General features: G+C 39.9%; 1 protein-coding gene and 1 non-coding gene across 3 annotated transcripts; both read left to right on the plus strand.

The window, feature by feature from the left end:
• Positions 1 to 12,191: 12,191 nt before the first annotated feature.
• Positions 12,192 to 14,165, plus strand: LOC147618501 (small ribosomal subunit protein uS13z/uS13y/uS13x-like). Of its 2 annotated transcripts, none has more exons than XM_086774934.1 (4): positions 12,192 to 12,377; positions 12,819 to 13,003; positions 13,234 to 13,422; positions 13,879 to 14,165. In XM_086774934.1, exons 1-4 carry the CDS (start codon positions 12,306 to 12,308, stop codon positions 13,982 to 13,984), a joined length of 552 nt encoding a protein of 183 aa, XP_086631060.1. In that variant the 5' UTR covers positions 12,192 to 12,305; the 3' UTR covers positions 13,985 to 14,165. The 2 variants fall into 2 exon arrangements, with proteins under 2 accessions (XP_086631060.1, XP_086631061.1); XM_086774935.1 differs by having other exon boundaries at positions 12,220 to 12,377; positions 12,819 to 12,979.
• Positions 14,166 to 16,746: 2,581 nt separating this feature from the next.
• TRNAG-GCC (transfer RNA glycine (anticodon GCC)) lies at positions 16,747 to 16,817 on the plus strand. The gene has a single exon. It is a non-coding gene; the product is annotated as a tRNA-Gly (tRNA).
• The last annotated feature ends 8,388 nt before the right edge of the window (positions 16,818 to 25,205 follow it).

A 25,205-nucleotide genomic window follows, 5' to 3' on the forward strand; every position in this document is an offset into this window, starting at 1 on the left:
TCATGAAGCTGATATGTTTGGCTTTGTATAGAAAAGAGAAGATTGAAACTCGATTGAAAAGTGTAAAGAAACACCCAATATTTAAATTAGCTCCTAGATTTTATAGCCCATTTAAGATTCTCACAAAGATTAATGATAATGCTTTCCAGTTAGATATACCATGCCATTGACATATTCATAAATCTTTTCACATTAGTCTATTGAGACCATTTAGAGGCCCTTTTCCCACATATCCAATCTATGATGACCCTCCATTGTTAGACGAAGATTCTAAGATCATAGAACCTAAAATTATTTTAGACCATGAGTAGATGACAACAATAAGAAGAGTAAATATTTATCATATATATTAAGTGAAGTGTAAAGGCCACCCCATTGAAGATGCTCAATGGCTCCCTGATCATGCCCTCGTTGCCTATCCATCCTTGATTGCATTTTATCTTTATACTTGTCCATGATAATTTTTTATTTTGCTACAATTGAGAGGTAAATTCATAGAATTCAATATTTTTTGTGTTTCTTATTATTTATGAATTCTCCTACATGGGTTTAGATTGTGATTTCTTTCTAAATCCAAGTAATTGTAGCCTACTTTACATGTACATAAATGATTCTGTACATGCATGAGAGTATAGGTTACATCGTCTTGATTTATTGAGTTTCATATGGTTATATGCATTTTTAATCAATTAATTTGTTAATTGATTAGCATAGTTGATATAAGTGCAGATCCTTGGGTTGGATAATGGAGGCAAGCTAGTGGTGGTCATGAAGGACTTTGGGTGTCTAGGGAATATTATTTGATTTTGTGCAACATGCATGCTATTTATTCCATTTTGGGCAACGTCCATATTTATTGTCATAGCATATATATTCATTAGGACATGTGAAAGCTCCCTTATGCATATTTAATTTTACAAATAATGTACATATTTATATGGTTTGAGGTTTATACTTATTTTGACTAGTTTAGCTTGTATGTTTAATAAAGCAAGCTATTTTTATTGAACACCGTATCTTTGTAAAAGTGGATGTTATTTTGAGCCCCCCACAAGTTATTTCAAGCAACATGATTAAAATACACCAAGAGGAAGCATGGGCTCACTCTTGTGTGGGGGAAAATTGGACCCAGTCTTATGTTATGCATAAATTTTACAATGACATATTAATTTTTATTTTGTTATTTATTCACGGGTCCTTTTCTTCCAATAGCAAAAAGCCTCAAACTTCTCTCATGAGAGAGCCTTCGCGAACATATCCGCCACATTGTCGTGTGTAGAGACATGTGTAGAGACATAAGCCAGGCTATTCTCTCCTACAAAATGAGCCTCTCCATGACATAATGATAATGCACCTCAATGTGCTTTGTGCAAGCATGAAACACTAGGTTCCTTGCACCAATGTGGCTAATGCACTTTGGCTATTAGTGAAGATGAAGGTGGGAAACTGCTGCTCAATACTAAGATCTACTAAAACACATCTGATCCATACACACTCCACATTCACTCTAAACGCTATCGTGTACTCAGCTTCGCTGTAAAAGCTACCGTGTACTCAGCTTCACTATAAAAGCTACCATATACTCAGCTTCATAGCCTGAAGTGGCCATTGTTAGGCTGCTACTTCATGAGCCATGATATACATGAATCACCAAGGTGAAAGCAAAAGCCACTAGTGGACACTCGCATGTCATAACATCTAGCCCAATTGGAATCACTGAAAGCATCCTCCCCCCTTAGCATAGAATAAGCCAAGGGACCGAGTGCCTTGTAAGTATCTGAATACTCGCTTGTGGCAGCCTGCCAATGCTTACTTCCGGGACTATGCATAAAACTTCTCAACTGGGAGACCCCAAATTGCATGTCTAGCCTCATATTACATAGATAGATGAGCCATCCAATAGCCTACTGATAAAGTGATGTATCAACAAATGGTTCACCTACATCCTAGGAGACTTAGCTTAGCACTTGTCTCTATTGGTGTAGTAATTAGTTTATAGTTTTCAAGACCAAACCATGTAAGTATGTACTTTGTCTGCTACATTACAATACCATCATCACGCTGCATAAACTACATGCCCACATAATAATGCAACAAGCCCAAATTTGTTATCTCAAATTAAACATGTAATTCAACCTTGAAAGCTGAAATCTTCTCCTCATTAGGGCCTATGAACAATTCAACATTTAAAACGATGATCAAAAAATATTCTTTGCTCCCCTTTACATAGAGGGTACTCTGAGTTGGACTATTGCAAGAACCATTTGCAACCAAGTATGCATTTATCTTCTCATACCATGCTATGGGAGCCTGCTTAAGGCTATATAAAGTTTTTCTTAACCTGCATACTTTAGATTCTTACCCCTTCACAACATAAACCTTTTGATATGTAAGTCACTATTTAAGAAGGTAGTCTTGATATCCAACTAATGTAAATTCTAACCATGATGCATTGCCAATGCAATAATACACCTAATACTAGTCATACGAGACATGGGTGCAAAGGTCTCATCATAATCTATGCCCTTCTCTTGAGCATAACCCTTTGCAAGCCTTGCCTTGTAGTGATCAATGGTACCATCAGCTTTATGCTTCAGCTTATAAACCCACTCCATATTAATGGACTTTTTATCGTAAGGTAAATTTGCTTAATACCAAGTGCCATTTTTTAGGATTAAGTCGTACTTATCCTGTATAACCTGCATCCAAGGTAAATCTGCTTAATACCAAGTGTCATTTTTGAGGATTGATTTGTACTTATCTTGGATGGCCTGCATCCAATGATCATTTTCATATGCTTCCTCAAAGGAAACGGGTTCCTCTTTATCACATATACTGTTGAGATATCGAGCCTATCTCTCAACAAGCGGTGGACATTGATGACCCGCCTGGGGGATATGCCCCACACTTACACCACTGGCATGGTTGGTGAGATCATGGGTGATATGCGGCCAGTGGGATGACAGGCTATGTGACAACCATTCTAGAGACTGGCATAGTTATAGCGCCAGCTCATTTAGTTGGGTTCACACTATAGAGAACCCTAGTATGTATTTGGTTGAGTACCTTTTCATATTGTGTGTACTCTTATCTTTGTATATGGTGTGTTGAGTGTTGTGTGAAGAAGAAGAAGATTTTCAGCCTCTCACCTTATGTGTTCTCTTTTAGGGTTTTGTGAGTGTGTGTGTGCTTGCAAGAGATCAAGCTCTCTTCTCCCCTACATCTTTTCATGGTATCAGAGCCTGGTTCATGCTAAGGGCTGAGCTGCAAGCAAGAGAAGCATAGAAAGTGGTACGAGGATAAGAGCTTCATCTACTCTTCCCTATTTGTGTTGGCGACTACACCCTTGTCGGGAGCTCTACGGGAGGCACCGGCAAACGATCTCTAATTGAGGAGCTTTCTTTGCAGGAGTAAAGCTATAGGGCAACTATACTGTCCTATCGATTCTATATCGGACAAATTTTTTGAGCCGAAAACGCGTTTCGGGCACGTTAGGACCTCCGTTTTTCAAAAAGCAGGCGATTTCGAGAGCAAAAATGCACTAGATGTTGTGCATTCAGATGTATGGGGTCCTACGAAGACCATGTCTATGGGAGGCTACAAGTATTATGTGACATTTATTGATGACCACACAAGGAAAGTGTGGGTATACTTCAGGAAGGAGAAGAGTGAGGTGTTCACTCATTTTCAGAATTTCAGAGTTATGGTTGAAAAGCAAACAGGAAAACATGTAAAGTGCCTAAGGTCAGATGGAGGGGGAGAGTACTTCTCCAATGAGTTCTCTGAATTTTTGAAGAAGAATGGTATTCAGAGATAGTTTACATGCAGATACACTCCGTAGCAAAATGGAGTTGCTGATGAGTGCAAAAACAGGCACATTGCTGAGATTGCGCGAGCATTTATGAGAGAGAAGAATATGCCGCATAGCTATTGGGTTGAGGCTATTTCTACAACAGTTTACATCATGAGAACAGGACTCCAACTAGCCATACATGATGTAACTCCAAAGGAGAGGTTTACTGGTAGAAAACCTGATTTGTCTCATATGAAAGTCTTTGGATGCATTGCATATGTGCATGTGCCAGATGAGCTAAGAACTAAGCTGGATCCAAAAGCTGAAAAATGTGTGTTTATTGGGTATTCCCTTGAGCAAAAAGGGATACAGGTGTTATAACCCTGCTACTACACGTGAGTTGAGGGTAAGCAGGGATGTTGTTTTTTATGAGATGATCAGCTAGTATGCTACTGAAAAAGAAGCTGTTGGGGCCGATGTGAGTGGAAATGTGGTTGCACAAAATGCAAGTCAGCAATCACAGTCTTTGAGTGGACCAGGAGAGTCCTCATCTAGTGGTTCAGTTGATAGACCATGGAGTGGCAGGTTGCATCATAATACCAGTCCTGCAAATGTGATTAGTACATCACATAAAGGCAAAGAGAAAGTGGTTGAGCCCCTTAGTATGCCTGATATTTCTGCAGGGCATTCTCATGTTGATGGAGAGTCTAGTGGCTCAGAGATGAGCCTTGATGAGGATCTTGGGATACCAGCTATGAGAACACCTGGTGTAAAGAAGGCTATGGAAGCCATGAATACAAAGTTGTGAAGATCTAGGAGAGTGAAGAATCTTGTACAGAGGTTTACCTATGATGGTTATGTGGCACATCACTATGCATACATGGAAAAAGTTATATAGGTTATAGAGCCCACCACATGTAGTGATGAGGCTGTTGGAAATAGGTGTTGGGAGAAAGCTATGGATGAGGAGATGGATGCACTATATGAAAATGAGACTTGGGATTTAGTGCAATTGCCTAATGAAGGCAAGAAAGCCATTGGATGCAAGTGGGTGTACAAAGTAAAACATAACACTGATGGAAGCATAAGCAGGTACAAGGCTAGATTGGTAGCCAAAGGATATGCGCAGACATATGGCATTGATTATGAGCAACAGTGAGAGTTGTGATAGCAGTGGCTGCGTCAAAGAAATGGTCTTTACATCATATGGATGTAAAGAATGCATTCTTGCATGGGGATTTGTAGGAAGAGGTGTATATGTTGCAGCCACCTGGTTATGAGGATGTGAGTCACCCCGAGCATGTTTGCAGGAGGTTGAAGAAAGCCCTGTATGGCTTAAAACAAGCACCAAGAGCATGGTCTGACAAGATTTTTGAATATCTTGTCACTATTGGCTTTCATGTAGCCAATGCAAATTTCTCGCTGTATGTGAGACACAGAGATAGAGGGGTTGTGCTTGTTGTCATCTATGACCTGATCACTACGGGGGACCATGATGTAGAGATCTTTGATGTAAAGATCTTACTTAGATAGAAGTTCGAGATGAAGGATATGGGGGAGCTCATATATTTCTTGGGCATTGAGGTGATTAGGTCACCACATGGTATTGGATTACTGCAGAGATTGTATGGCTTGGACATGTTGTCCAAGTATGGTATGACAGACTATAAGCCTATCTCAGTGCCATTAGATCAGAATGGCAAGTTGAGTGCAGATTCAGGAGAGATTTTGGAGGATCCTACTATGTATAGGCGCATAGTAGGAAGCTTGATCTACATGATGATCACCGGGCCAGATTTGAGCTATGCTGTTAGGTTGGTGAGTCAGTTTATGCAGGTTCCTCGGAAGCCGCATTTGGATGCATTGAGACGCATACTGAGGTATGTGAGGTCTACTTTGCATTGTGGACTATTTTATGAAACTGGGACAGAGATATGTGTACATGGGTACACAGATGCTGATTGGGCTGGTAGTATCTCAGATAGAAGATCTACTAGTGGCTTCATGTTTTCTTTGGGGAGTGCTACTGTGACTTGGAGCAGCTAGAAGCAGCCTACGGTTGCTCCTATCCAGTACATAGGCCGAGTACAGAGGTGCTGCTATGGCAGCATGTGAGGTAGCTTGGTTGAGAAAGCTACTTGGTAGATTTGGGTCTATCAGTGGTGGATAGACAAGTTGTCATTTTCTGTGACAACATTAGCAGTATACAGTTGGCCAGGAACCCAGTTTTTCATGCTCGCACGAAGCATATAGAGGTCCACTGCCATTTTATCAGAGAGAAGGTTTTGGCAGGAGACGTTGACCTTGTTTATGTCAGCACACAGGATTAGGTCGCTAACATCTTCACCAAAGCATTGGGTACAGAGAAGCTCCGCAGATTCAGGGCTTCACTTGGTGTACATGAGATGGAGTTGAGCTCGAGGGGGAGTGTTGAGATATCAAGCTCATCTAGTGAGGCGGTGGACACTGATGACCCGCCTGGGGGATAGGACCCACACTTACACCACTGGCATGGTTGGTAAGATCATGGGTGATATGCGGCCAATGGGATGACAGGCTGTGTGACAGCCATACTAGAGACTGGCATAGTTATAGCGCCAGCTCATTTAGTTGGGTTCACACTATAGAGAACCCTAGTATGTATTTGGTTGAGTACCTTTTCATATTGTGTGTACTCTTATCTTTGTATATGGTGTGTTGAGTGTTGTGTGAAGAAGAAGAAGATTTTTAGCCTCTCACCTTGTGTGTTCTCTTTTAGGGTTTTGTGAGTGTGTGTGTGCTTGCAAGAGCTCAAGCTCTCTTCTCCCCTGCATCTTTTCATATACTAGTAATAAGGAGAGTACGATCCCCACAAAAGAATAAGATGCATAATGAGAACCTGCATGTGTCATCTTGCTAGGTATAGAAGCAGCTAATTTGTTCTCCCACAATGTGTGCACACGAACCATTTTGGCATACTCTTGGAACGCATGTATGGCTGCCCTTTCCTCATCCACTACATCATCCATAATTACCTCATCAATAAACTGATCTATGGGCTGAAATTTGAGCTAATTTTTAGGCGATATGGGCTGATTTGCAGCACCTTCATATGGCTACCTGGCATTGTACAAAGATAGGAGTGTATCAAAGATGTCTTATGAGCATACATTTTGTTGTTTTTTGCATAAAAGCATGGGTTGAACTAAGTTCTCAACACACAACAAAGACATCTCTACTCACCAAAATTTGTTTTGTGGCTAGACGGTAGAGTCTATACCCTTTACTTTATGAGCTGTATCCTGTAAAAAATACATTTTAATTTGAGGCATGATCCACTGCATCAATGTGTGTATAGGCAGCATGATCCAAAATATGCAACATTCCCTGATGCGTGAAATCCTCATATGTATGGTCCTCCAAAGCAAAAGCATGATCAATAGGATCACCATAAGCATCATCATCACTGAACACTGATAGTGTATCCACACATGAGATGAAAAATGGCATCATCCACCAAATCATTGACCGTGTCATCCTCGAAATCTCTAAAGTCATCATCATGAGTATGGTTTGTGTCCATCAATGGTGTCCATGTATAAAATATATCCCAAGATACGTCAACCTCTCTAATCATTGGATCTAGGAAAATGTCTAAATCAAATACAAAGCTCTCTAGGTCCATATGTATAATCCTACCTCTCCTACGAGGCCTAACCTTAGAAAAATCATCACTACCCTCATAAACAATGCATGGTTGCTCGAATATATGAACTACGTCTACATGAACGCTGCTACTAGATCTATGAGAACTAGGAGTAGTGGTAGTAACCATCTTGTGAATACCTCTACATGAAGAAACCCCAGAAGAGTAGCCTGACATGTCTAAAATAAGAAACTTAAGAGTATGCTCCTCGTGGTGGCTCCTATCAAAATGCCTGCTCATAAGTGTCCTGTGAGGTATCGCTAATCACATGTGCAACAACGGATGTATCGCTGATCAAATGCTCATAAACCACTAATCGTCCTTCTCAATTAGCTAATGCATCACTATGATCTCTAGGGAAATAGATGGACATAGGTGTATTAACCCTCATCATGCTTGCTGCTATCACTACCCTCGAGGTCATGCCTACATGATCCGACTCATGCACATCACTATCCTTGTCTTGCCATCCTTGTCTTTTAAGACTGTACTGATAAGAATCATGTAAGCATTTGTGGTGCCTGTCTCCCCATGATTATAAGGATGTAAATTCCTCTATGAATTGAATGTGGAAACTAGCCTACAAATATCCGGTGTCTGTGCTAGATTCCCATGTCCTCAATGTGGATGCAGGTAAGGAACCCTATGGTGTATCGTGCACACAAGCCTACACCTATAGACTAGGTTCGATCCCTAGCAGGGTTGAACTTGCTAATTAGTTGTTAAGCCTAAACTTGATTTCAACTTGCCTTTTGCTTCATTTTTTTTAATTTTCAATGTTTTTTGTATAAGTTGCAATCTGCACACTTAATCTTTTCCAAAACTACACTTGCCTTATGAAGACAACACTTCTATGAACTTGTTTGCTTAAACTTCCACAAGATTAACAGTAATCTTTAAAGATTACTACTAGTCCACTTGATTAAGATGTAAACAATTTAATATCAAGATAATCTTCACAAACCATTGTATTTTAATCTTTCTTTGCAAACATTTCATGGCATTTCAACCATTTCTTGGTATTTCAATTGTTTTGTTGCAAGAAATCAACAAGAACTGTAACAAACAACAAAGAGATGCAAAAAATGTATAAGATTGACAAATACTATGAATCTTTGCACAAATCTTGCTCTCTACACTTGAATCTTTGATTTTGCAATGATCTTAAAATAAATCTTCGTTGTTCATCAACTTTGCACTTGAATCTTTAACTGTGCACTTGAAACTACACAACAAATTGTATTCTACACACTTTCTTGAAACTACACCAAGATTTTGCACATCAACATTCTTCTATTCCTTCAAGAACTCAAATATTTGATAATCTAGGGTTTCAATCATGAAGAAATAAGGGCTCTAATAATTAATCTTTGAAAAAAGTATACTCCCTAAGCAATACAATGCAAGAAATCACTCAAAATTGATTCCTAAAATTTCTATAAACCCTAATTTTGAAAATCATGAAAATTTCAAGAAATCAAGATAAAGAAGATCAAGAAATTCAAGCAATAAAATGGATTTGGGTTTCTGAAAAACAATGATTGAAAACGACACACACAAATTTCATTGCTAATCTTCTCAAATCAATAAATTAGCAAATCTGAAAGCTGTGTATAAATCAATTTTAAAAATGATTAAGTACTAATTAATCCATGATCAAAGTGTTAAGATCTAAGCTAAGAGCTTTGATACCAATGCAAGAAAGGTTTGCACTCATAATGGAATACACACATAGCTTCTCTCACGAGGGAGAGCTCGCCAATGAAGGCTTGCTCTAGGCAAGAAGATGACTAAAATGGTAATATGTCAAAAAGGCACAATATCTTAGGGCTAATGCCTTTTATAGTCCCAAGGCCCCCATATGCCCTATGTGCAAATGTCCCTAAGCCTCTGTCTAGGCCCATCTCCAATATGTATGTGCTCACTAAAATCCCTTATGTATAGAGGGCTTCCTGCCATCCCAAGCTTCATAAGGGGTAATTGTTTGCAAGGCCTTCGTGGGGCAACTATCCCATGAGAGATTTATACTCTTCCTCTCAGCCACACCATTTTGTTGAGGCGTGTAAGGTACCGCGCATTAATGTTTTATGCCTCTTTCAGCCATATATACTTGAAACTCTTTCAACATATTCTCTCCCCCTCAATCTGTACAAAGGGTGCCAACTTTACATGTACACACATTTTTTGCCATAGAAACAGTGTCTAAAGCACGTAAAAAAACCTTAACTTTACCTTCAACGGATACAATCATGTGTGCCTAAAGTAGTCATTAATAAAAGTCACAAAGTAGAGATATCCCCCGATCCATGGTGTCCTCATGGAGCCACATACGTCACAATATATAAGCTGTAATTTTAGGACATTCTAACTGATCCATCTTTCGAGAATGACACCCATTGCATCTTGCCTAAAATGCACCCCACATATATGTGTGATAGGGGCCTCAAGCTTTGGCAACTCTAACACCATTTCTTGTTTTTTAAGGCGTAACAAAGTGCCAAAATTCAAATGACCAAAGCAAGCATGCCATTGCTTTGCGTCACTCATAGCTATACATGTGGTAATAACTGAATAAGAATTTTGTGCCAATGTCTCATACCTGTAAAGCCCATGGCTTAGAGGACCGAATACCATAGTGATGTCTCCATCACTCTGGTCTCATGAGCTATACACCTGCTGTCATTAACAAATCTGAATACTAGGTTTGCCCTAGCAATGGTAGAGAATGACAAGTTCTTTTTCATGCCTAGCACGAATAAGACTTCTGAGAGTGATTATTCCACCATTTACAACACTGAGAATAACTGTACCAACTCCTTTTATTGAGATATGAGAAGCTATTTGCACATGTGACTATTCCTCCTTGAGGAGCAAACTCAAGTGAGGAAAATAAGTCATGCTAAGAAGTAATGTGCTAGCACCACTATCAAAGTACCAAACATGCTGATTTGTCTCATTAACATGCTTATGTCATGGATAAAAGGATTATAACTACACTGCACAATGAATGCCCAATCATCCTATGCATAGTTTGTTGACTCTGTCTTTTCAGCCCTTGGTATTGATGCATACCTGACTCTTTCTTCTTCTCCTTCTCTAGCTTTTTAAGCATTGATGTAATGACATGGCTACCGATAGTAGTTGCGTTTACCTTTGTTCTTAGGCTTATCACCCCTCTTCTCAGCATCCTTTCTAGAAGACATGCTAATTCTACCGTTGGCTTATAGCCACCCTGAGAAGCCTTTACCTTTTTAACTGCAGCAAATGCCTAATCTCCCACACTACTAGTTTGGTTTTGTCGAGATTACACTTTTTGCAAGAGAATTGCAACATTCTCATCAAAAGCAAGGACATTGGGATTACCCTTAATTATGAGCCGAAGTATAGATGCAAAAACCTGGTATGAGCCCGGACAAATGAGCCCAGACAAGTTATGAGAATAATAGACACTAAAGCACTGTCCAGATAGGCCTCATCAATACATGCTAGTTGCTCCCTGAGATCTTTAATCCTTGTGACATTAAATCTTCCTCATCTATATGCTTGGACTCTAACTGCTTACGTAAGTAGGCCACTCGTGCCTCGTTACACACTTGGTAAAGCACATCAAACACATCCCAAGCATACTTCACAGTTTTACATTGAGGAATAATGCTCCTTTTCACTAAAAGTACCAGTAATGCATGTGTCTGTCCATCCCTACTATCCCACCTGGCTTGTTATGTTGAGGGAGGTGTGGAGGTGGATGCCACAATTATATCAAAACTCCTCGGATCACCATCCAAAGTACCTGTACTATGGTATGATAGGGCATGCCTCAATGTTAATAACAACATTCCAAAGCCCCTTTGGTGTGAGCAATACAGGGTGCATCATATAGGACCACAATAGGTAGTTGGTCTCGTCAATCTTATCCTTATTAGCAGAAAGCATACTAAATACATCATTGTCAGATTGTAAATCGATATGGCTGCTAGTAGATCATTGATATCTATAAAGTGTATGAAAAATTGCAAAGTGGAGTGTGGAAATGATACTTAGCAGGAATGTAAAGATCAATGATAATGTTGATGATGCTGTTGAAGCTAAGCTCGAAGATGATGATGGATCTTTCTGCACACCAAATGCTTCTTCTATTGTGAAGAATACCCAAAATCGAACAAAAATAGTTCGAACTAACACTCCTTTAGGATGCTTGTGAAACCTTATAGCCTACGAGCGAGCTCGAAATGCTTCGAAACGCTAGAGGATAGCTCAATCTGAGACAATGAAAAGAGCAACTCCAGGGGAAGATGATAAGGGGTGAGAGCCAAGTGATACCAATTGTTAGAGTGGAGATCAAAGTAGCAACACACAAGTAGATGCAGCAAGCAAGAAGAGATAAATGGAAGCATATGATGAGAATGAGTGAAGTACGAGTGAAGTGACATGATAAAGTATACACACTCATAAGAGTGTGTACATATGCTTGAGGAAAAAAACTCATAAAGAAGGAAAAAGTACCCCGGCCATTATTAGCCTAAGTCCACACATCACTACCATGTAAATGGCTATAAGAATCACCATCAAAGGTTGTCTTCTTCGGATTTCAGTAGTTTATCAAATTTTGGTCCATCAATAAATCTAGCATAGAGAGTTCTTCTCCTCTCATTTTATTTTTGTGCCTTCACGATCTGCTTCTTCTCATCAATATTGCTACGAGGGGGTTTCTTTTATTAAAATTCCAAATCTAAAGGAATTTTCTATGGTTTTTTCTAAGACGGGGCAGGCTCGTGGGCGGCCGCCCTTCACCCGACTTGATTTAAACCAGAGCGGACAAACGTTGAAATGGGCTCCTTAGTGCCGGGACTTAGGGTTGTTTGTCTCCCTCCTCGAAGTGAACTGGCGCGATTCAAGATGGTAAGCTCTCTGTCTGCCTTATCCAAGCTTATTAAGGTTTCCTGTTCTGATTTCGGCTGAAAATCTGGGCAGGTGAGGGTTTATATAGCATGCAATTTTGGGTTTGTTTAGCCGCGAATGTACGCACTGTTATGTGTGTAGCAGCATGTCTTTTCTGATTATGATTCTGATTAGGGAGCGGGTTTACACAGATTAGGGATCGAATTTACACAGATTAGGGTTTGCTGTCTCGCTTTTTTCTGCAACATATTAAATGCCTCCAAGAAGAGCCTTGTGCAGTATGGAAGATCTAGGTGAACATATTAGGTTTATCTCGTTTAGGTGAAACACAACTATTATTTTTTTCGTAAAACTAGGGTTTCTTGTCTGTGTGCCCTAACATGCTCAGCAGCATAGGTGAGTAGGCCAGGCTCTGATGCAGTGTCTTTTGAACCTTGGCAGTCGCTTGTTGCGAATGAAGACTTTCAGCACATTCTGCGTGTTCTGAATACCAATGTCGATGGCCGCCAGAAGATCATGTTTGCCCTAACATCCATCAAGGGTATTGGTCGGCGTTTTGCAAATCTCATTTGCAAGAAGGCAGATGTGGACATGAACAAGAGGTCAGGCCCTACTTTGCCTTTCTTGTGAGGCTGTGGATCTCAAGTTCATCTGCCTGTTTTTAATTGATGTGCCCTTGCTCTAAGGGTGGCTTCACAATTCTGACCGCTCACACGCTGCAACGTCTCACTACTGTGTCTGGACTTTGGTGGCACGGACAACCTCCATCTATGTGAAGCCTCTTTAAGTCAAATGCAAATGTGTAAAGTTGAAACTGATGTTGTGTTTTATTTGCTGTCGGTTTGTTTGTTTGCAGAGCTGGCGAGCTTTCGGCCCAAGAGCTGGAGAATCTCATGTTCATCGTTGCAAACCCTCGGCAGTTTAAGATTCCTGACTGGTTTCTGAATAGAAAGAAGGATTACAAGGATGGCCGTTACTCCCAGGTTGTGTCTAATGCTCTGGATATGAAGCTCAGAGATGATCTTGAGCGACTCAAGAAGATCAGGTAGTATGCACATTTGTGTTTTTTCTGTGCTTCACACTGGCAGAGAAAAAGGATTGGAATGACCGCTTTTGCTTAGAGTTCGTCCATCTGAAATTTGTACATTCTGCACTGTATGCATCTTATTTATTGACAAGGCTTGGGTGAAGCCTCCTTTTATCTGTATGGAGACTCTACGCTTTGTCCCCACCACTACTTTAGAGGTCCACGAAATCCAAAAAATCAGGAGATTCAACATGGTTGCCTGTCTCAAGGTAGGGTAGGTATTGTTTCTTTGTTTGTATGTACCATAGTCAGGATTCAGTTCTGTGTCCCCTTTAGAAAACCGTGAGGATTTGAGGCTTTATGTTAGTGCTATAGTTTCTGAGTAGGGCAAACTGTGCAGAATTGTCTAGATTCATGGTAACTATTAGAACATAGAAATCTGTTTGGTAATTAAACTAGCTTGTGATTATGCAGGAATCATCGGGGTCTGCGCCATTACTGGGGCTTGCGTGTTCGTGGTCAACACACGAAAACCACAGGCAGGCGTGGTAGAACTGTTGGTGTCTCCAAGAAGCGCTAATTTGGCAGTGCTGCTGTTCAAAGATGTGGAAAGCCCTGGATGTTCTAGCTGGCAAATGAGTTTAGTAACAGCAAGTGCATCTTGGAATTTTGATGAGATAGGGACATATGATGTTTTCTTGTACTCCACTTCAGCAGAATAGTTCATTTTTGCAATCCAATGGGTCAAGTCTTTGCCGCAACCGTTGCTTTTGTTGATTTCACATGGTTTGCATAGGTTTTGCATGGGCGTGTTGAAGTTTGGATCACTAAGCGTGCTTGTGGCCAGAAGGGTCAGACAAATTATTCAAAGGTGGATTGTCTGTAAGGACCCTTAGTTTGGGGTGTGAAGAAGCGGAGTGGGTTACTTCAGTTTGTGGTCTCATGTGCTTTATTGTCAGATTCTCAACTGCTAATTAGGTTCTTAGTGTTGTGTATGATTTGTAGCGATATTCTGATAGCATTGCAGAGATTGTGTTAGTTTGCATGCTCTTCACTTTTTAAGAATTGGAAGTGTCTCACGGGGGTTTCTTTTGTCTATTTGGATTTCTGACATGCGTTCATGGGTTTCTAACAGAACAGAGAGCATGGAAAAGGGTGTAGCATAAGGTCAGCTAGGATATGTGCTAGTTTAGCTTGTTGTGAATTATTGGGTGCGTAACAAGTGGAGTGGGCTACTCGCAGTTTGTGGTCGCATGTGCTGTATTGTATAGGTTCTCAACTGCTAACTAGATTCTGAGAACTGTTAGTTTAGTGTAGGATTTGTAGTGATCTCTCTGGGCTTCCTTGGTTCTTTCTATATTTCTGATATGCTCTTGTTAAAGCTGGGACAGAGAGCATGGAAATGTGTGCATTGTCAATGCACAGCTAGGAGATGTGCTATTTCATAAGAGCTTGGGTGAAACTCTGGGCCCTCACGCTGTAGTACATGTGAACTATGCATGTTGTCCATTGATATGCAGATGGCTAACTCCTCCATTTAATGGTTTAATGTCCTTACAAGATTTTAACAGGTGGTCTTATAAGGTCTTAGAGGAAGTGACAGAATGTAATTGTAGTATATTTTTCAGTTATTCAATCCTGGTGTTTACGGTGCAGATGCAACCGCTAGTGTAGGGCAGGTAGCCGGAGGCAAGGGATGGTTCCTCGCTGATTGGGAGGATGTCTTGATTAATACATATAAGAAAGTAGGTGATAGACTTAATAAGGCTGATTGGGGAGGCAGATGGATTAATACATAGAAGGAAGTAGGAGATGGTGATAATACTTAAAATTTCAACCCATGGAGAGAGATCCAAGACGTGAGTCTATATCGTTACAGTTTTTTTGGATGCTTATACTTCAGGTGAGAACAAGAATGGTGTGGGCCTACTCATGGCAGGCAGGTGACCAAAGCTTGGTGCCTTCTGTTCCAAATGGAAGGCACAAAACAGCGCACACCCCCACTTTAGGTGAGAACAAGATTGGTGTGGGCCTACTCATGGCAGGCAGGTGACCAAAGCTTGGTGCCTTCCATTCCAGACGGAAGGCACAAAATAGCGCACGCACAAAACCCCCTCCCCCCCTACATGCACGCACCAACACACATGCCAATTGTAATTACACAACCATGGCTTTCAAGCCAAACAGTTTACTCTTCTAAAATTCATAATGTCGAGGAGAAAATGACCATGGGTGACAAGTCACTTTAGGAGAGGTTTTGATGGAAGACTCGATTCTTGAGCTCCCGACAAGTATGATGAGCTCAGTGGAGAAGAGGAAACGAGGCTAGATGAGCTTCATTGGTGAACAGAGTGAGGTTGAATTTCCACCAAAGGGTTCCTTTTGACGGGCATTGCTGCCCTTCAAAAGTGATGGGTATTTTCAAAATTTGCATGTATTTGATGGCCTAAATGCTGAAAAGCAGGCATGACGAAGCCTTTTCGGAATTCCATCAGCTCTCACTAGGATCCGTGTCAGGTTGAATGGCTCAGATTGTCATGTTGTGGGCCCGGACCGCAGGCCTGATGCAGTTTGAATGGCTCAGATTGTCATGTTGCGGGCCTGGACCACGGGCCTGATGCGATGATGGGGATGAAGGTATTATATTATAAGTGTTTCGGAAACTATTTTTACAGAACCTTACCTGAAAGGCTGAATCCTTTTGTAAAGAGGAAATGATATTTTTGGGACATTCATTTCCTTGTTTCGAAGAGGAAATGATAATTTCGGACCATCATTTTCTTCTATTTTTATTGGAGTATAACTAAAACTTGAAAAAATTTGGAGGTCCTCCAAATTTTTCACCTGTAAATTTTAATTTTACTCACTTTTGATAAAGTGTTCGCAAAATCCTGCAAACTGGACCTGCTGCAACATTAGCATTTTTTACCTGTAAATTTCAAATTTTACTCAATTTTGAGGAATGTGCAAGTTTTGTGATTTGTTGAGCAAAATGTAAACAATGTTTTGAGAAGCGCCTTGGGTTTAAGCGAGCTTATCGTATTTGTGAGCCCTGTACAACCTCTAAGAAGTGAGGATGGTATCCAAGATGCTTTACTCATGAGGTCGCCGGAATGGCCATGGACAGGGTCTGCATTGAGATGCCATCGCTGACCTATGTAAAGAATCTGCACATAAGGAGCTTTCAAAGAGAACCATCTTGAGAGGACTAGACACGCCGTCTCATCCTGCGAGAGATCATGGTGTCGAAGGTTCAAACGTCGGCCGCTGCAAGTGTTGGTACAGATAGATATCTTATAGTGTCCGCATCATATAATTAAATTCTCACACTATATTCATCGAGCACTGGTGGTCTAGTGGTAGAATAGTACCCTGCCACGGTACAGACCCGGGTTCGATTCCCGGCCAGTGCATTTTTATAAACCCCTCGACTTTGGCCTTTTGCATGGCATCACTCCATGGGAGCACAATCTTCTCTGCATCGGATTCCCGTCGGGCAAGTGAACTAGGGGATAAGCTCAATGCAAAAGAGGATTCAACTTTGAAACCATCCGCTCAAGCTTTCAACATCTAACCACTATGCTATACTTTCCAGCAGGTTGTGGAGAGTGTTTTTAAATTTAAATCTTGATATTTTGGTCCCTAGTTCACTTTCTTACCAGAAAATGTTTCCCTAGTTCGCTTTCTTGTCGGAAAAGGTCTCCCTAGTTTACCCTAGTTCACCTCGCAAGTTCACCCCTAGTTTACCCCCAAGTTTACCCACAGTTCACTCGTAGTTCACTTGGGAATCCAATGGTGTTAATCAAATCCCGATCACGACACCTCTTTCCAACCATAGATCCCTCCTGATTCATGATGTGTCACTTGGTCATAAGGCCGTCCTAGGGCTGTGTTTATAATCATATGTACAACATGATAGTACAAAACCATAAGTAAAGAGAATGTAATTGGCTTAATCTAACGTCAAATGATATTGTTTCCTGTTTCTTATTTTGAGAGATTAGATAAGTACAAATGGTCTTTTGAAAAAAGAGAGGATGTCATTGGTAAAGCAACATTAATCTCGATGTCACATAGATTGATAGAAAGCAATTGGAAAAATCAACATCGATCCTATGAAATTTTTACATTCATATAGATTAAGAGAAGACAATTTTCAAAACTAGAATCGATAATAATAATTTATTATGTTCTTAATTTCAGATTGTAAGAAGTTGAAGATATCTTGTATCTTGTGTGTACAACTACGTGTAAACATTGTACTTCCAAAAACTACATCATTTTATGCAAGAACAAAGAAAGGAGTCCTCATGAGAAATTCCCAAAACAGTGAAAAGCCGAGTCTTAGAAGCTTCTACACATGAAAAAACTATACAAATAATGTTTGGTTGTTGTGCATCCAAATGCCACTTCTCCTATTGTCTTTCTCACTACACCACTCACCTCACCAACTTAACCCTTCTAAGTGCCACATCATCTCCCTTAAGTACCCTAAAGAAAACTTTATATTTTTGATGTGTATAGTTATGTCCTTTGTTCACAAAGGTGCACTAACAACAAAGACGCTTATACACATACATTGAAAGTTGCACTTCTAAGCAATGGCATTGGAAAAGAGAAAAACCTAGTGCACACGACAGGTTCTAATGCTAAGCCTATAGCTACAAATAAAAGAAGATAAAATGTTGCATGTATGGCAAGTGACCATGAGAGTGATTTAGATAATGCTAGCACATCATGTAGGTTAACATCTCATGGACAAATTAACCTTTGTTATTATAGATGAAATGCTTCAAATCTTATCCAAATTCATTCAAAGAGCAAGCCAAATATGAGCCTAAACGGTAGCTAGTTCTTCCACACACAAAAAATTGTGTTAACAAATACATAATTTTTCTCTCCTTAAACCTTCTCCACTCATCCCTTATCTACTTCTCAACATCACACATAGAGAAATGGTAAAGGGAAAAGAAAGCTTACAAGGAGAAGCAATGGTAAAGTAACAAGCATTACTTTTGTAGCTTCACCTCCTTGAGTCTCATCACCATTATCATGCTTACAAGCCACATAGCAATTACAAAGGAACATGCACCAATATCAACTTCCTCTCACACCATACACAAGAGCAAGTACAAAGCAAGAAGACTCAATAGTGTGTTTTCGTCATGAAAAATTCACTTATATATAGCTGGCCCTTATTCCAACTTGAGTGCACAAAACTCAACAACTATTGTCAAGGATCCTTGGATGTGTGCATCTTTCTCATAGTAATGCCATTACATCACAATTAGGTTCTCATATGTAGCAAAGAGCACTTATAAAGCTATAGCATTGGGGTTTCAGCACAACAGCCTTTTTTCCCCCTCAAGAAAGTCCCAGTAGTCAAGTAGGATATGATATCCTACCATTCATCCTTGAAGTGAGTCTTGCCAAGTTTCTTGCAAGTTTAGTGATAATCTTGAAATTAAATTCTTTGACATTAATTGGCAGCTTTGAATCACCAGTTTGTTGATGAGATGCAATAGAGCCTAGTGGTTCATATAAAAATGGAAAAAGTTCCCAAATAGTGTCCAAACTTCTAAACATTTCCTAGTGCATCCCTTTGAATTGCCTTCTTCGTTCGAAGAATTTGCGATTTGTATAAGCGATTTTGAGTCAACCTTTATGAGGTTATACAAGCGAGCTACGATCTTAGCAAATTCGTGGATCGACGATGGTAGAAGATGATGTAGCTAACAAAGAGACAAGTTTAGCTTCTATCTTTCCTCTAAGCATTTTCTATTCTTATCATTATGGTTATAAGAAGCCTTTAGGAAGGAACAAACCTTGTGTTCCCCTCAATCCAATGCATAAGGAAATTTGTCACTAATCCCTTGTGGAAAGTAATGAAAGAAAAGGGCTAAGAATGTATAGTTGAGTTTGATTGGTCAGTTAAATAGATATGGGAATGGTTAGAGTTTTGATCCTTGAAGAGTAGTCCCGATCCTTGAAGAGTTATGCCAAATATTATATTTAGTGATTATCTACCTAGCACGGTACAACCAATACCTTTACCATGCGGCAAATAATCAAAAATAAATATCCATGATAAATGACAAAAATACCATTTCAATAATTTTCATTTTCATAACAAAAGTAACCACTGCTTTCTAGGTATTTGGATCAATCAGTCTTTTATCAAACATTACAAAACCATTACAAGTAGATTTTACATTTTCCATTTTCATAAAAGGTCAAATCTTGCTTAACAGCATATCCACATCTCCTTTCCTTAGAATACTTAACAACTAGAGTTTTTTCCTTATCTAGATCACAAGATCCTTTGTCCATTTTCCCTTAGAGTGGATTGAGATTAGACCCGAGATTAGAGATTAGGGATCTATTTTCAGCATTATCTTCAAATGTTTCATCACATCAACCTTTGAGTCATATAAAAGGTTTCCATCTCTAGTCTCCCATCAACAATTACTACTAAATTGATTTGATATCGATGCCTCTTTCAAGGATATGACCATAAGAAGGCTATCTAATTTGGGCAATGTCCCTTATATTTATCGAGATCTTGTTTATAAACAGCTTAGGTCTTTATGAAAAATTTAGTGTTTTTGATAGCAGATCAGTGGTGGGGCAGGGCTGACTCGATGAGATTTGCACATGTGTGCATATTATATTTATGCGACATTAGATTTTTGTAGCATATTTATGGCCATTATTATTTTAGATTTATAGCCATCATTATTTTGTAGCCAAATGGCGGCCAAACGCATTTGTTCATATGGTTTTTTTACCCTTAGTACCTTCATATACCAATTTATTTAAAGTTATAACAAGGTTTATGCATAAAAGCTTACACTTTTTTATTTTTAAGAGCAAGGCTTAAAGTGGAGTGTAAAAAACTATTATTGGCTCACAAGTAATGCAAAAAGATATCTAAATACACTTTCTTGAAAGCGTGAGCCATCAACCAAGTGGGGAAAATTCAACCCATTTTGGTGCCATGCATGTTCTTCTTCTTTGTGTATTCTAGCAAGTTGGATATATTTTTATGCTATGATTTTGAACAAGCAATGAGAGAGAGAGAGAGAGAGAGAGAGAGAGAGAGAGAGAGAGAGAGAGAGAGAGAGAGAGAGAGAGAGAGAGAGAGAGATGGGGATTATTTTAATTATTTTTGTGTAAGAGGACCATAACCCTCTTGTAACAATGCTAATCAGAGCCAACGATAAGTCCAAATCTTGAAGCGATGGACTAGTGAACAAGGATGTGAAGGAATTGAAGAAAGGGAGAAAGGCCAAATCAAAGGTTTTAATCAAGTCTTGAAAGCTAGAGGTAATTTTATACATTGATTATTGTCCAAAGGCCCTTAGGAGGTGGAAAACCATTCATGGTTTCACAAATCCACTAAAAAATCCAAAACCATATGTCTCTATACTAATCCTCTTCTTAATCAGGCATCATAGATGTGTTTTGCAAGCATAGGAGGTTTCAAATCCACTCAAACATGACCAAACATTCAATTTCACCCTCTCCGACAATCAACGGTTGTAGGTGACTCCAAATAGACTCCCTTCTTCTCCATAAATTCTTTTTTGTAAAAACCCATGGTTTTGAAGATTGCAAAACACAAGCTTTTAAGCTTTAAAAAGTCCATAACAATTATTTTTATTTATTTTTCTAAATTTCATGCTGAAAACTTTTGTAGCTCCCTTGAGAGTTTCAAATTTTATCCATATTTTAAAGATTTTTTCCAACCTTATTATCTATTTTCTAAAAAATATTTCCCAAAAAATCCCTAAAAATATAATAAAAATCCCATAAAATATCATAGAAATCCAAAAAAATCCCAAATGTTTTTTACTCCATCAATTTTGAGCTTAGTTCATGTGCAAAGTTGTTTGAAAAGCTCACAATCAGTATTCATGTGAGAGTGCCAACCTCTCCACCATTATCAATTCCAACATTTAGTGAACCCTTGTGCATCCTCTACAACGCCTACAATGTTTATTTTATGGTAGTCAAACAACAGACATAAGCAACTTGGTCGTGATGGTATTATCTTTCTTCTTGGGCCTATACAAAAAAGCAAGGTGAACTTCTACCTACATTTGGCACGACGTCATTTTTTGATCGACCCGATTGTGATTTACATTTTGCAAAATGAGATAAAAAATCTCCAATTTCATCAAAATTCCCAATGAATCCTTCTTCAAGTGATGATGATTTGCATATCGACAACATTCATGGCTTCACCAACTCTCCACTTCCTAAGCTGACACTCGATCAAAAACTTTCTTTAATCTAAGCTCAATTGGAAGAAGAGCAACAACGATGCATGCATGTAGAATCCTTATTGGAGTGTGAGAAGCACATTCTAGCTGAGGATTCTCAAGAGGATGATTGCATTGCCAAAATTCTCAAAGCATCTTTTGATACTCAACACGCACACAAGGAATCCAAGATAAGTTGTTGCTCTTTTACTTTTGCAAAGTTTGATGGTACAATGATGGCCGCTCTATTCTTTCATGGTGAAGCTAGTTTGATGACTATTTTGCAAATGAAAGTTTCTCAAAAAAGGATAAGATCAAATGTGCTACTAATCACATAGTGGATAAGGCATATTTATTAGGGAATTTATTGTGTCATGCTATCGACAAACCAATCACTTGGGTTGATTTCCAAGACACAATCAAGGAGTGTTTTCTACAACCCACTCTTCATGATGAGTTTAATCAAGAATCAACTGGCCCTCTACGTATTCCTTAATCTTTTCATTCATTATTATGCATAAAAGGATCCATCAATGGTAGTCAAGTTTGTGTTTTGCATGAAAATGGAAGCTCGCATGATTTCATTTTTGAAAAGCTTGTTAAAAAATTATAATTGCACACCTCTCCTTCCATATATAAGGTCAAATATTCATTTCAAGGAACTCGTTTTTACACACATGAAGTTGAAAGTCTTCAAATTCAGATAGGGACATATAAAGAGCATCATAATTTCTTGATTGCACCATTGCATTCCATGGATATTATTCTTGGCATGCCATTCCGTCACCAATAGATAGATGAAGAGCCCGAATCCTTAACTCAAAAGGAAAAGGATGACATCGCTTCTACGATAAAACCCTTCCTAGCTTAGAGTGCAAAAGGAAACCTCACCAAAACAACCATGACAATAAAAAAAGACCTATGCTTCAACAAAAGTCCAAGGTAAGTAACCTTGTTGCTTTAAAAGCCTCTCCAAAATAGGTGTCAGCCTCAACTTTTGCCACCCCCATGAGAAAGTACTCTTGCCAACTACTAACACTATTAACCCAACTAGCAACTCACAATAGAAGCTCTTCTTAAGCAAACCACCACTAGACCTCAAACCATTAGAGCATATCATCAAAGATGTGGGTGCCCAGGTGTGTACTCCAAAGCACAAGGGGTATTACAAAGGAAATGACAATATATGGATTCCTAAGAGAATCCCATACATTGGATCCATCATTGCCCCTACTAGGAAGAATAAAATATCTTCTTGGAAGAGCCTAAAGTTGGACCCATCACTGCACCTATCAAGAAGAAGAAAATATCTTCTTAGAAGAGGCTAAAATCTCCATGACATATGTGGTGGGTCAAGGCTGATCTCCTACATGCATAGAAGTTCTATGAAGGAAACTCATACCTATGGCTACCTAAGACAATAGCCCAACCTTCTTGTCTCATCTAAAGAATAATGTCACATAGGTAAGCCTTACTCTAAAGAGATGGTGGGTTTCGGAGGCCATGCAAACCACCAAGGTTATTTTGAGGGAAACACACAAATCTCGTTACCCAACCTTCTTGTCTCATCTAAAGAATAATGTCACATAGGTAAGCCTTACTCTAAAGAGATGGTGGGTTTCGGAGGCCATGCAAACCACCAAGGTTATTTTGAGGGAAACACACAAATCTCGTTACCCAACTTAGCTACCAAAATCCTCAACCCTCTCTACCTTTTAAACACTAAGCAACAAAATAACATTGGAGGATTTCCCCCCAAAGATTCACAAACACCCCCTACAACCCTATCTAAGGGTAAGGAAAAGGTAGAAGAAACTATAAGAGGATATAACTTGCGGTGTACAAGAGAACACTCACAAGAAGTAGGATCTTTCATATCACATAATTTTAATTCAAATTGCATAATAACAGAGATAGAGAAGAATATTGTGTTATAAAAGTGATACAATAGATGGCGAAGCCCCACACCTCTTAGACCCATGCCCCCATGTGTTTCTCTGGGAGCTTTGATGGCTGATCTAGAAGTGCCAAGATGGAGGCTGTATGCTAGTAGAAGCTAGGGAGTAAACTCACAGTGATGATTGATAAAATATGTGGAGAAGAGGCTGGCCATGTATGTTTAAAAGCTTGTATATACGTGGGGACGACCACGACATAACCGCGTAGGTCTGCAAACATAATTGGTGCCACTGTCTGCAATGTAAGCTTGACCCATAAAGATGTACTACATACTACTACATATCAGTGTCCCACCTCCCATGATGATCTAAGCTCATATTGGGCCCCATTCGGCCCCATGATGTCAAGGAAGGGTGTCTTAGAGTAAAGACTACCTACTCCATGTGTAGACCATTATGAGATAGCAATCCAGTGTAGCATGTAGCCTTTTAGTAGTGTGCCAAATCTAATCTAGGTCATCTCTAAACCATTTGACCTCTTAGGCTACCTTTTTGTGTATGAATACAAGGACATTGGGTGTGCGCACTACTCAACCATGGCTACTCCTTATAATGGGGGATGTTTAAACATAAGTTAGATAATGTCTGGACAATACAATATGAGGGTGGAGCATTGAAATCCAACAAAAAACCTACCACCAAAGATATCATGTCACGTAAGCTGTAATGCCTGTGACCGACGGGGCAGATGGCCATATCCGGGGTTCAGTGGGAGAGGACGCCCATGCGGAGTCATGGGCGGCCAGGCTAGTGTGGACGGCGGGCCACACACTATATAGCCTGGGGGATGAGGGGCAATCCTCATTCTTCCTCTATGGCTGGGTGGTGAGCCAGAGGCCGTCCCCTCTCGTGGTAACGCCCGTAGTGGCGTTACGGATATCTAACACTGGTATCAGAGCGTGGTTCGAGGGGATCATGAGAGTCCGCGCGCGAACGGGGGATCGGAGCCCACTCGATGGTTTTCATCCACAATCTTCTCACCCTTATCTCCACAAGGGAATGTGTGGAGGGAGGGGGGCCAAGATTTTTGAAGGGAAGAACTCTTTCTCTCTCTCTCTCTCTCACTCTCTCTCCCCGTCACACACAGGAAGCAGCATCGCAGGTAAGCAAAATTTTTGTTTGTTTTTTTTGTTTTCTGCGTTGAATGGCTGCGAAAAACTCTGCGTTGAAAGGCTGTGAAAGGATTTGAAACCTGTGTGTAGAGGTGGGGGGCGCAGTCCAACCCCACGAAATAAACTGAAATGCGTGTGTGTGGGGCGAAGCAAGCCCAGGGCGAAAAGCCCAGGACCATTAGCGTGGGGGGCGAAGAGCCAAATAACTCTGCGTAGAGTTGGGAGGAAAGAAAACTGTAACTTTAATCTCATTAACCGGCAAAGCGTACAAGTGGTGGATGAGTTTGACAACTCGCCCTGCCACTTGGACGGAATTTGAAATGATGTTTCGAAAAGAATTTTTGCCTATTAATGAGGCAGAGAGAAGCTGGGAGTTATGGGACAAGTGCTCGATGGAGAACAAATCCCTAACTCAGTACATCTCAAACTACAGGGAGATAGTACTCAAGCTAAAGGAAATCGATGCA

The sequence above is a fragment of the Cibotium barometz genome, chromosome 35 (genome assembly GCF_041138505.1).
Source record: "Cibotium barometz isolate CiBa-2024 chromosome 35, ASM4113850v1, whole genome shotgun sequence".
In the NCBI taxonomy this organism is placed as follows: Eukaryota; Viridiplantae; Streptophyta; class Polypodiopsida; order Cyatheales; family Cibotiaceae; genus Cibotium; species Cibotium barometz.

Coding starts and splice junctions, on each gene's coding strand:
- LOC147618501 (XM_086774934.1), top strand. CDS start 12,306: ATGGGCTCCTTAGTGCCGGGACTTAGGGTTGTTTGTCTCCCTCCTCGA. Junction 12,378..12,818: donor AACTGGCGCGATTCAAGATG/GTAAGCTCTCTG, acceptor GAACCTTGGCAG/TCGCTTGTTGCGAATGAAGA. Junction 13,423..13,878: donor GAGCGACTCAAGAAGATCAG/GTAGTATGCACA, acceptor GTGATTATGCAG/GAATCATCGGGGTCTGCGCC.